General features: G+C 54.8%; 1 protein-coding gene across 7 annotated transcripts in view; it reads right to left on the reverse strand.

Moving 5' to 3' along the window:
• Window positions 1–13,024, reverse strand: part of SULF2 (sulfatase 2) — a 131,634-nt gene that overhangs the window by 14,554 nt on the left and 104,056 nt on the right. For all 7 annotated transcript variants that reach the window (XM_024238615.3, XM_024238614.3, XM_063720556.1 and 4 more), the window contains exons 6-11: window positions 12,514–12,664; window positions 11,084–11,259; window positions 6,762–6,890; window positions 5,247–5,303; window positions 4,659–4,788; window positions 352–547 (exon numbers count right to left, since the gene is read on the reverse strand). In XM_024238615.3, coding sequence (XP_024094383.2) covers window positions 352–547; window positions 4,659–4,788; window positions 5,247–5,303; window positions 6,762–6,890; window positions 11,084–11,259; window positions 12,514–12,664 — 839 coding nt within the window. The remainder of the gene's footprint in view (window positions 1–351; window positions 548–4,658; window positions 4,789–5,246; window positions 5,304–6,761; window positions 6,891–11,083; window positions 11,260–12,513; window positions 12,665–13,024) is intronic.

Below are 13,024 nucleotides of genomic sequence, written 5' to 3' on the forward strand. Positions count from 1 at the left end.
TGGGATTACAAGCGTGAGCCACCACATATGGCTAACTATTGTATTTTTAGACAGGGTTTTACCATGTTGGCCAGGCTGGTCTTGAGCTCCTGACCTCAGGTGATCCGCCTGCCTCAGACTCCCAAAGTACTGGGATTACAGGCATGAGCCAACGTGCCTGGCCTTATCTGTTTATTACCACTGCTCCCCACTAGAATGGGTGGCTCGTGAGGAGATGTGGCTGTGTCCCCAGCCCCTAGATCACTACCTGGCAAAGCGACAGTCTCTGTGGAATTGTCTGAGTGAATGAATGGGGCTCCCCAGGCATGGTCTCTCTCCTCCTGTCCCACTCAGCCAGGTTGTGACACTTACTCTTCTTGAAGAGCTTTTTCCGGCGTCCGGCCAGGCTGAGCTTGTAGTCCCCGCTGTCACAGGTGCAGGCCTCGCTGCCCTGCCCGTAGTACTTGGGCACGAGGTTGGAGAGGGCTCTGCCGCCGCCCAGCCGCACGGGGCCCTTGCACTTATGCAGCTTCAGCTTCCCCGTGGCGTCCTCCACACACTGCCACTTCTGCAAGACATGCCAGGGCCTCAGCCAGCTGCTCATCTGCTCCCCTAAACCCGCCTCTCCCCTGCCACCCCCATCCACCCTGGAGACATCCCTCTCCCTGCTTGCATCCAGCTGTTACCGAGCCCCACCTCTGCTATCTCCAATGCCGCTTCTCTCCACTGCCACTGCTTGAACCTTGGGCAGAGCTACCATCATCCCCCCGCGAGATGCCTCCGACAGCCACCACTCTCACGGTTACCTGCTTCTGTCTGCTCCTAAAATCCACCCACATGGCAGCTAGAGGAGTCTTTTTAAAGGGCAAGTCGGATCATATTACTCTCCTACTTCAAACCCTTCAAGGGCTCCCACTGTCTTGAAGACAAGACCCTCAAGCTCCTGATACTAGTCTTTGAACGCCCTCTGCAATCTGGCCCGGGCCTACCCGTGGGTCCTCCTCTGCCTCAGCCCCAGGCCTCTCTCCAGTATCCCCTGTGGGCTGCTGCCCCAGGGACTTGGCGCTCATGTTCCTTCTGCCTAGAATGCCTTTTCTCCAGCCCTTCCTGCTGCTGGAGGTTTCTCTTCCTTCCCGTCTGCTCCAGCGCAAGGAGGTCTCCCCAACCACCTTCCCAGACTCAATCAGTGCAGTGTGTGCAGAGGCTCCACGTGTGCATTCAACTCCAGGCCTGTGGTCAGAAGCTGAATGTAGATAGAATCACCGTCCAAATCTCTCGTGTTGATCCCTCTTCTCTTCCCCAGTTCCAGCCTCCTGGATCCCCTCACGGGAATCTGCAACCACTTGTAAACTGGATTCTCTTCCCTTCTGTCCACGCCTGCTCCAGCCCATTGACCCCGTGACTCTTTAAGGGCCTAGTCTGTGCCAAAGTGACCTTTCCAGGCCACGGGTCAGATCTGTTCCCTGTGTCTCTCCAGCACTTAGCATGTGCCAAGCACTGTGTGTTAATATATTAACTTGCTTACTACACCTCACGCTACCCTACAAGGCAGGTGCTGTCATTACTGTGCCGATTCAAGATGAGGCACACAGAGGTAGAGAGATGTGTCCTGGGTCATACAACTGGGAGGTGCAAGAGCTATAAGGAAAAGTGTGGAATCTGGTGCCACCATCCCCCCCAACCCTCTGCTGGACAGCCTGCCCCCCGGCCGCCGTTGAAGGCTCTGCTGCCTTTCACCTGCTCATCTTGCCCCTGTCCCGCCCGTCTGTTCTCACCTGGAGGCTGAATCTGATTATTCACAGCGCCCTGCCACCCTCCCAGCCCCTTCAACGCATGCAGGCCCTTCCAGCAACCTGGATTCCTTAGTGCAGAAGGAGACTGATGGGCCAGCAGGCATGGCCCTGAATGAGGCCAGCCCAGAAGCGACTGGGGGACCTGGGGAGGCTAAAGTGGGCACTGTGACCGGCTGTACCCGTCTGACTGTTGCCAGAGGGGAGCACAGGCCCAGAAGCCCAGGTCTGATTTTTCAAGAAAAGCCAGGGCTCTGACTTCTGCGTGAAGCCCTGAGCTGTGTGCGCTGGCGAGCAGACTCCATCCACTTAGCTCTCTCTGCCTGGAATTCTCCTTACCCACTGCCTGCTCCCCGCTCCAACCCAACAAACTCAGCTGGGGCACGACTTGAGGGGTTGGCAAACGGCAGCCCTCTTTCAACTCCAGTCCGCGGCCTGTTTTTGTATGGCCTGCAAACCAAGGACGGTTTTTACATTGTCCATTTTTAGAGTTGTAAAAAGCAAGAACATAAACAAATGTGTGGCCTGCAAAGCCCAAACTATTTACTGTCTAATCTTGTCCGGAAAGGGTTTGCTGCCCCTGCAACTACTCATGTAGAAGCCGTGTCCACGTGGCCCGTCCCGAGGCTGTCCTGGTGGGGGCGGCGCGTGAGCCCCACAGGACTGGGCCAGTGTCGGCTTGACTCAGGGTCCCTACAGCTGCTGAGAACAAAGGTCCCGCAGCCCAACTACCTGGGTTCAAATCCTGGCTCCATCACTTGAAGCTGTGAGGCTGTGGGCAGTTTGCCTAAGCCCTGGGCCTCAGTTTCCCCCTGTGTAGAGAACATACCTGCCAGATAGGGTGGCTGGAGGTAGAGCTTACACTCACATGTTGCCTGTGACGATCATCATTACGAGGTGCCTAAGGCACATTTACTCCTGCCCGGGCCGGGCCCTGGTCTGGGCTTTAGCAATGATGACATGAATTCCAGCCAGACCCTGCCCTTAGGATGTCCTGTGTCACCGGGAGACAGGCAGATGCACATGAGCTCGGTTCCTGGCAATGTTTGTTCAGCGAAGGACAAACAAACATCTACTGCATGGGGTAGCACAGAAAAGGTACCCAAGACAATGCTATGGCTGGGTGTAAGGCCCCCTAAGAGACGTCCTTGGGCCACAGGGTACAGCTTCTACACTGGGCAGGGCATTCCAGAAGGCAAGGCACAAGCAGGGACATGGCAACGGCACTCGGGGAGTGCGGGCTTGTGAACAGGGCCGTTGCCTGGGATGGGGGGCAGACGTCTCAGCCTGGGGTCCCCAAAGCTCCGGGGCTGGGTCGGGGGCCGTGGGTTGCAGCCTCCCAGCTAGCCTAGGCTAAGTGCCCCAAACCCCGCCCTCAGCACTCTCTTCCTTTGGCTTCAGTGGTGTGCTCTGATTGTTTGGAAAATGCTGATACCTCCTGTTTCTTGGCCCCAGCAAAGAAGTCATTCTGGCTGCCCAAGCCCTGATCTGGGTCGGGGGAGACATGCAGAAAGAACTAGTGGGGGACTTGACAATGTTCCCTCGTCAGGGGGCAAAGGCTTCCTGGCCTCATTTCATTCCTTTTAGCCAAGAACTAAAACCAGAACCACTTCTGGGATCTCAGTACAAAGTCAAGGCTGAACTCTCTCCAGAACATCAGCTCCCAGAGGGCAGGAGTTTCTGTTGAGCATATTCAAGGCTGTAGCCCTGTGCCTAGGACAGTGCCTGGCAAGCAGAGGAACACATTCATGCTGTACAACGGAGGGATGAAATCCACAGCTCCTGCCTGGTGGCAGATACGGATTACTTCTATGACTAAGAGGGGTCTGTGGGTTTACAAACACACACTGGGTGGGGAGGCACAGTCAGGCCTGTATGGGCCTGTACTAATTCTGTGTGCAGTGTTAAGATGGAATCATTCGAATGCAGTCCATCAGAAACGCATCCACCTCAGGCCTTGGCGTTCAATACCAGGGCCTTGGTTTTGCTTTTTCTCATAGGTGAAACAGGCACGCAGCTCCAGCCCCAGCTCAAAGTCCCAGCCTTTGACAGGCAGGGCAGGGACACACCTCCGGCACCCCTTGGGCCAGCCAAGGCAGAGTTTCCATCCCACTCCCCTCCCCACCCTGCCTGGGGGGGGTTGCCCCGCCCCTGACCCTCCTCTCCAAGCCTGCCCTGGCTTTCCAGCCTCAGAAAAGCCTTCTTCAGGCTTTCCCAAACATGTCAGTTTCTGGCTATCTCTGAATACTTCCCAGATAATTCTCTTTTTTCTTATGTTTTTAGAGACAGGGTCTTATTCTGTCACCCAAGCTGGAGTGCAGTGGTGCAACATAGCTCACTGCAGCCTCCAACACGTGGGCTCAAGCCATCCTCCCGCCTCAGCTCTGGAGTAGCTGGGACCTCAGGCATGAGCCACGGACTGTTCCTGGCCATAATTTCCTTAATATTTCTCTTGCAATCAATTCACTTTTTAAAACCTTACATATATTTATTTTAAAAAGCCATGTCTTATTACTCCTATAAAAGGAAAACCACTCACAAAGAGGATACTGTCAAAGTGAATACGGTGAAAATAAAGTAATTTAACTCCTGCTGGGGCCTTTGTGCAAGAGGGATCGGCAAGGGCTAGAGAGGCGCTAAGGGCATACGCACACCCACGGGACACTTGGCCTCTGACACGGTCAGGGTCCAGAGGCTGCTGAGAAATGAATCGCTTATTGTGAGTGTCATCCTGCACCACCAAACAGCATCTTGGGCATCACACGGCAGCAAAGGGCTACCCGTTGGGAGGCCCTGGCCCTGCTGGCTCAGCGGCTCTCAGAGCCCCGCAGGTCAGGGCTGGCTGCAGTCAGGAGGAGGAGCTGTCGGGAAGGAAGGGAGCCTTCTTACCTGTCCCAGCTGCTCACACGCCGTCTGGTACTCAGCGCGCTGACACAGGTCCTTCACACGCTGGTACTTGGGCAGAAAGTTCTCCTCCTGGGCATCCACCTTGTCACGGTCTCTCTTGTGTAGCAGTTTGCTATGGGGCAGAGAGCATGAGCCGTGGGGCCGGCCTCCCAGCTCTGGAGGAGCCCCGGAGGCATGTGTGCCCACCTAGAGGGGTGCCCCCTCGGCTCCGGCTTTTCCTCACAGTGGAGGGCGCAGGGCCACCCTGCCCGGGTCTTCTGATGTTTAGGAAACTTAAGATATTGGAATTTTATAAGAAACTTCCCAAATTGCATGAGTTGGCAATAAATTAAATAAATTGAAGACATTGTAGAGGCTGGACAAAGCATGCCAAAAGGGTACACGTGACCTCAGACCCCAATTCTGTGTCGTCTATAGGAGCAGTGAATAGGCTTCGTGTTAGGGGCCTTTGGACACAACTTCAGAGCCATGGGCAGATCCTGAATACCACGATGCGGTGGGGCTGCAGGAGCTTCCTGGGCAGAGGGAAGGAGGTGGGCAGGGGTGTCCCTCCCAGGACCCAGCACTCACCCTCTCTCCACCAGAAAGGAGTCCCGCCAGACCCTCATCTTCTTTTTCAAGTGAAACCTGGAAAAAAGCACGGCTCCTGCTTCTCAGCAATGTGAGGGCTTCCCACGACCCCCTATTCCCCCAGGAGCAGGGACGGCACCAGGAGTCAGCCTTGGTTTACGGTCAGCCTGGACAGCAATTGTGGTGAGCGTGCCCAGCCGGGCACTGGAGCATTGCCCACCCTCCTCTGAGTTGAGCCACCCCTTCCCCAGAGACTTGGGTCTGGAGACACACAGGGCAGAAATGACCCAGGTCAAAATCACTGTAAGTCCCACCCAAGTAACTGTGTGTGTGTGTGTGCGCGCGCGCACATCTCAAGCCCCTCCCAGGAAGCCCAGCAACTCCCCCGGCGCTAGATGAGCTCTGTCTTGAGCTCAGCGTCAGGCGCAGTGGTCGCCTTGACGTCAGGTTAATTGCATTGGGTTTTGGGGGTATTTTCTTCTTTGGTGCTTTGCAGTTGCATGTATGTAATTTGTATGTTTCATCCAGTGCCACCTGGTCGTTTCCATTTCCTGGATGGGGACTCTGAAGCTGAGAGGGGAAGCTTCCACCCTGTCCCCTGACCCCCAGGTGTCCTGGCTCCCAGGCTAGTGTCCCCAAACATGTCCATTTTATACCATTACAGCTCGCCTGGCCTCACAGTCAGGGGAGGAGCCTCAATGGACGCGGTCCCCCTACAGGGCAGCCAGATGTGGGCACACAGTGCTCGCCTGGCTGGAGCCTCTGGGAGGCCACAGGGGAAGGGTTCCGCTTCCAGAGGTGCAAGCCAGGAGTTGAAGTAGCACCTGGAGGCCAGGAACCTGGTGGCTGTTAGAGCGCTGGCCACCAGATGTCGCTGCGGCCACACCAGCCTCCCCGCCCTGACCCAGCCCATCTCCCACCTGTCTGACTTGCTCACCCTCACAGTTCCTATTCTGCCCCTCTGGACACCTAGGAATATGTTCCCATCACACCCTCCAGCATTAAAGTTATGGGGCGTGGTGAGTCAGCATCTGAATTCCCAGAGCTACATCCAGACTTGCCAGGATACCTCCGACAAGTCACTCAATCGCTTTGGGATTCAGATTCCAAACTGGTAAAACGGGGATGATGATAATGTCCACCTCGCTGGGTTACTGTGAGGATCAAATTCCTAGATTTCTCGGCACAGTACTTAGAATAGGGCCTCACACACAAGCGCCATGCAGTTAGCACCAACTCCTACCAGCACTGCTGCTATCATTTCAAGCTTTGGGTAATTTTAGCTCAGAGAAGGTCCCCAACTGGTCACCTTGGCCACATTCCAGATGGGAAGACAGAGTCTCGGAGAGGGGATCATGCTTCTCTCCCACAGCAGGTAAGTGGTTGGGGTGGGGACCTGAGAACCCCAGCTCCCGACCCTTGGAGACCCCACATTCTAGACCCACAGGGTTTTGCTCTGAGTTCCCACAGGTCAACGTCCCGGCCCCCCCAACACCTGCCCTGCTCCTTCCTCACCGATTCACCGGCCGCTCCGTGTCCAGCAGCTTGAGGATGGATTTCCCGTCCATATCCACGGGTATGTCCAGGCCTGCAATGTCCAGGATGGTGGGGGCCAGGTCAATGTTGAGGACGATGTGGGGATTCCTGGGGGAGGCAGATCAGGGACTTAGCCACCCAGGTGGTGGTGCCTCAGCCTCGCGCGGGGGGTGGGGAGCGGAGGTGGGCAGCAGTTTGTGGGGGGGGCTGACATCTGCAGGTATGGAAGCTACAGCCTGGCACCTCAACCTCAGCAGCTCCCCTCTGCGGCCCAGATTCAGCCAAACCCCCACTCTGCGCTCGTCCCCCCCCTTAGTTTCTGTGTCTCAGCTCATGCCATGCCGTGAGCTGACAGCCCCACCCTGTCCCCCTCCTGCCCTTCCTGTCCCCACTTCCTGAGTGAAGGCGACCCCCCCTTTACAGCCAGTCCAAATCCTGGCCCTTCCTAAACCCTTCCCCTGGACCTCTGGGGCAAACACCAGCTCCTCACTGTTCCTTGACAGCCCAGGCACAGTCCAGCCTCAGGGCCTTCTTCTTTACCATCCTCTCTGCCTGGAATGTCCTCTCCCTGGAGATCAGGGGCCACCGTCCCTCACCCCTTTAGTTCTTTGCTCTATGACCAAGGAGGCCCGTGACAGGCCTCAGTGGTCCGCAGAATCCCTGTCCCTGGTGATCACACCTTAATGTGACCCCCCTCACCTTGGGTGTGGACCAACCTGCACCTGCTGCCAACCAGTGGGACGTGAAGGTGATGGGCTGTCACTCCCGTGGTTGTGTTATGAGATAGTCAACTCTATCCTACTAGCAGTCTGGCTCTGGTTTCTCTTTCTTCCCTTGCTGGCTTTGAAGAAGCAAGCCATTCTAAATCAGCAGCTAGACTGTGAGCAGTTTGGGAGGCAGACTGCATGGGTTCAAGTCCTCTGCTTGCACTTGACCTGCCCCGTGAGCAGGGACACAGATGCTCCCCAGTCGAGCCTCTGGATGAGACCGCAGCCCTGGCCGGCATGTTGATTTCAGCCTAAGCAGATGATCCTGCAGGGCTGGGCCCAGGCTTCTGACCCTCAGACACTGTGAGTTTGCACATGTGTGTTGTTTTAAGCTGCTGAGTTTGTGGCAGTTTGTTCTGCAGCATAGATACCCAACACAAGGCCCCTCCTGAGGACCCTATTCAGAACTGCACCCCCTCCCCACCCTCCCTGCTTTATCTTTCTCCTGAAGACTTATCACCATCTCATATACTACATATTTTACTTATTTCTCTGGCTTATTGTCTATTGCCCAGTTAGACTCTAAGCTGCGGGAAGGCTGGCTCAGGTGGTCACTTCTGTATCTCCAGGACTTATACCCTTAGAACACACAGTAGCTACTCAGTAAATATTGGCTAAGTGAATTCCCATACATCTGCCACCTTTCCTGGCTCCTGTTTCTTTTTTTGAGAGGTGTCTTGCTCTGTCACCCAGGCTGGAGTGTGGTGGCACGATCTCGGCTCACTGCAACCTCCACCTCCTGGGTTCAGGTGATTCTCATGCCTCAGCCTCCTGAGTAGCTGGGATTACAGGCATGCGCCACACACCCATAATTTTTGTACTTTTAGTAGAGGGGGGGTTTCACCATGTTGGCCAGGCTACTCTTGAACTCCTGACCTCAGGTGATACATTCGCCTCAGCCTCCCAAAGTGCTGGGATTACAGGCATGAGCCACCTCTCCTGGCTCTTGTTTCTGGCTGATGGCATTCCCAATGTAGGGTAAGGGACTTGAGGGGTGTGCCCAGCACAGGGCCCAGGACCTGTTGAATGGTGGACAGTCCCATCAGAGCGCCTGAGTGCCTTCCCCGCTAGTTCCCTGGGGACCAGGGCAGGGCCTGGGTCCTAGGGTTTCCGGCATCTTTAACCCCTCATCTCTCCCCAATCCAGTACCCTGTGAACATCGGGCAGGCTGCCAAGCATGTGTGTGCAGCTGGGGAAGATGGGGCTGTGTCATGGGGGGCTCGAAGGCCAGCGTGAGGCGCTACAACTGAATCCAGAGGCGAGGGAGCTGGGAAGACTGCTGAGCGACGGGTGCTCTGTGGAACCCAGCAACCAGCAGCTGATGGGGCTGAGCCTGTCCAGTGGTCCAGCTCCCCCAGGCTCAGGGGAAGGACAGTGGTTGCTTTTCCTGGCCAGCACCCATGCCTTGCTCTGTGTTGCAGCTTCTAATTCTGTAGGAACTACCTGGCCCCATTCAGAGTCCCCTGCCCAATGCACTCAGCCTGGTTACTCCAGGGTTTCTGTCACCTCTGGCTACAGTGAATGGTTCAGGGAAGGACACGTGACCTAAGTCAGGCCAGTGGGAGTCAGCCTCAGGTCTTCTGTTCAAAGCAGTTTGGCTTCCTAAACAGGATGGCTGAAAATCTGGAGCTGCTGACCCTGCCATAAGGAGAAAAACCTGCCTGAGAATGAAGCCAATTCAGCGGAAGTGGGACTGAGAGATAAGAAATGAGAGCTTTCCAATGGCATTGTAAGACTGCTGGATCCAGCCATGTCTGAGGCTGGAGCTGTGCATGGACTTTTCAGTAACTATAGTTACTGTGTTCCTTATATGCCTTATCTGGTTCAAAGGTCATTTCTGCTCGCAACCAAAGGAGTCCTGGCTGACAGATACTGTGTGTCTTTGGTCTCAAACCTGACATGAGCACTCTCTTTTTCTTGACCATGTGGGATATGGTTTTGGGTCCTACGAGTCAGATCACAGATTCCGAGGCTGACCAAACCCCCAATGTCAGTGTTTGTAGAACCCTCAGTGGGTCAGATTCTTTCTGTTCACAGAGATGGTTTGAAGTTTCTGAGAGGTGTGGCAGATAGGAATAGAGACTGCCTGGCTTCAAGCCCCAGCCCCTTCCCTTACTTGCTCTGTCAACTCAGGCAACTTAACCTCTCTGTGCCTCAGTGGCCTTGGGTGTAAAACGGGGCTACTATGAGCATCCACATCACAGGGCTGTTGTGATGCTGAAATGAATTATTAATTTTTTTTGAGATGGAGTCTCACTCTGTCACCCAGACTGGAGTGCAGTAGCATGATCTCAGCTCACTGCAACCTCCGCCTCCCAGGTTCAAGCGATTCTCCTGCCTCAGCCTCCTGAGTGCTCGGATTACAGGTGTACGCCACCATGTCCAGCTAATTTTTGTATTTTTAGTAGAGGCAGGGTTTCACCATGTTGGCCAGGCTGGTCTTGAACCCCTGACCTCAAATGATCTGCCCGCCTGGGCCTCCCAAAGTGCTGGGATTACAGGCGTGAGCCACAGGGCCCGGCTTGCAATGAATTATTATGTAGTTCTTAGACCAGGCCCTGAAGAGTAGACACTCCATACGCGTTGGACTATCGTTATTACAGCTCTTGTTCCAATGGGAACGCTAAGAGCCAAAGACGGGTGTGATCTGATAAGGTCAACCGTCAGTCATCACTTTCTCTGGCCTTGAACTCATGCGGCCTGCCTCCTGGAATTCTCGCAAAATGTCCAAGGCAGTGGGAACATGTCAGTCTGGAATTCCACACTGCACTGTCAACGCCTTTTCAGGAGGAATTCTGCAGCCAGCCCTGTGTGAGTGCTGGGTGTGTGTTCTCACATCTGGGCATGAGCAGAAGGCAGACCAAATGACAGTCTTAATAGCAACACATCTGCTTTTCAAAAATCCCATTTGAGCCAGTCTCCATAATATCCCAGCCGATCCAAGGAAGCTGCTGCCATGAACAGCGGCCTGTCCGCTCCCCTGCCCCAGACGCAGCATGTTCGATGCCAGAACGTGTCATCTCAAAGGTTAGCCCAAGGAGAATGGCTGGCTGAGGGCTGCGGCCCACATGGTCCTCCAGGAAGGATGGGAGGGAAGAGCATTTCCCTTTGTGCTGCTGCCCAGAGTTGGCTCAGCTGATCCCAGCTGACAACCAGCTGCCTGTGCTGAGGTCCGGGGTTCCTCCCTGACAACCTCCAGGCCCAATGTTCTGCCCAGCCCAGAACAGAAATCCAAGCACCATTCCCACCTACTGGTGACACGCATGTGCGCACACACATGTATACAGCCCAGCTCCCTGGATTTCCTGGCATACGGCCCCACCACAATCTGTTTCCACAGGTGCTAACAGCTCCTGGCCTCTCCTTCCCCAGCAGAGGGGTATAACATGCATGACATAATTGCTTTCCATTGGCCCTGGGGTTCATCTGCCAAAACTGTGTGCTGCCCAGGGTGGGCTTGGGTTTGGGCTGCACGGTTGAAGCCCAGAGCTGGGCCCAGGGCCTCCCTGGGTCCCTGGGGGATGACACACTTACAGAGAGCCGGCTTCCACGTTGGGGCCCCTCACGTAGAACGGGACCCTGATGTCAAACTCATACGGCATGGATTTCCCTTTCACCAGACCAAACTGGCCGATGTGGTAGCCGTGGTCGGCGGTGTACATGATGTACGTGTTGTCCAGCTCGCCCGTCTCAACTAGCATGTTGTAAATCTGCAACACAGGCGAGGAGGCAAGGGGCAGTGGGGACTGGGTGCCTGGCCCGTCTCCGACCCGGGGTGACAAGCGCTTGAGATCTCAGGTCCCGTCCCTCCCCTGCTTCAGGTCTTTGCTCAACTTTCCCAGGGGCTGTCCCCTTTGTCACTGCACCTTCCTGCCTCCTGTCACTCCCTGGTCCGCCCTCCCCTCCACGGTTCTTTGTGGCCCTTCTCGGCCTCCATCTCTTTTACTTAGCTGTGGATCATCTGTGTCCCTGCCTTGGCATGCTGCCTCCATTAGGGCAGAGACTTCTGTCATTTTGTTCCCTGCCTGCTGTATCCCATGTACACTGTCACTCAATAATGCTGTCAGGTGAATGAATGAATGAGTGAAACTTAGGCTGCAGCCTGTGGCAGGAGCTCGCGATCTGGAAGGGCGCCGTGTGGAAGAACTTTCTGCATTGGTGGCCATGTTAATGTCTGTACTGTCCGATACAGTGGCCTCCAGCCACATGAACCTACTGAGCACGTGAAATGAGGCTTGTGTGACAGAACTGACTTTATAATGTTACTGCATTCAGTTTAAATAGCCATGGCTAAATAAAATGTGACAATACCCATACAATAGGATATTATTCAGCGATAACAGGGAATGAGGGGGACTGATTCATGCGACACTGGGGTGAAGCTTGAACACGTGGCGCTAAGTGAAAGAAAGGCGCTGGGCACAGAAGGCCACAGCGTGTACGATTCCATTTATAGGAAGTGTGCAGAACACCAAATCTATAGAGACAGAAAGAGATCACCAGTTGTCTGGGGCTGGGAGTGAGGGAGATTTAGTGGGCGATGACTAAGGGCTGTGAGGTTTCTCTTTGGGGTAAGAAAAATGTCCTAACATGGATGTGGTGATGGTTATACAACTCTGGGCATATTAAAACCACAGATTTACACACTTTAATTGGGGGAATTGTATGGTATGTGAATTACATCCCAATAAATGTGTTCAAAAATGTAAATAGCAGGAAAAAAATGTAACTAGCATACATGGTTACCATATTGGGCAGCACAGATCTAGAGTATGTTTCATGAAGGAAGAGGCTTTTGTCTGGATTGCTCCGAGCTGTTCCCCAGGTCTAGCATATGGGGCCTCTTCATTCTGCCTTTGATTTCTGTTCCTCCAGGAAAACCCTGAAGGGCCAGGAGGTTTCGGCCCTGGCCTGGCTGCGGGTTTGGAGCCACGCCCACCAAGAGGCATGCAGCGGGCACCTACCGTCTCCATGGAGTCGTCCACCGACATGAGGGTCTGCAAGCGCTTCCGCTGGAGCATGTTGGTGAATTCCATGTGGATGGGCTTCATGGGCCCCGTGTAGCGCATGATCCAGTGTTTGTCCGGGTTGGGCGCGTAGTTGTAGCTCGGCGTGCTGGTAGGCAAGGACATACGCATCGGTCAAAGCCAGGGACAGCCTGGACCCTGCCCGGCCCCCACCAGACCTGCCCGGATGAGCAGCCACCCTGTGCTGTGTCTGCAGCCCAGGGCCAGGTGTGCTCCCCTGGTGGGAAACGGGACATTGGCATGTCAGGGGCTTATCCAAACCGTTTCAGCGTTTCTCCACGTGTGAAGTGTGCACATGGGAAGCTCCTAAGAGGCACAGCATTCAGTGACCTTGAGTGACAAAGTGAGACAGCCAGTCCCTTGTCGGCTCTCTCAGGGCAAAGTCCCAGTTTGGTGCTAGTGTTTCTTTAACACCTCTCTAGACTTTGCTCATCTCCCTTTTGAAAAA

This window comes from Pongo abelii, chromosome 21 (genome assembly GCF_028885655.2).
Source record: "Pongo abelii isolate AG06213 chromosome 21, NHGRI_mPonAbe1-v2.0_pri, whole genome shotgun sequence".
NCBI classification, from domain to species: Eukaryota; Metazoa; Chordata; class Mammalia; order Primates; family Hominidae; genus Pongo; species Pongo abelii.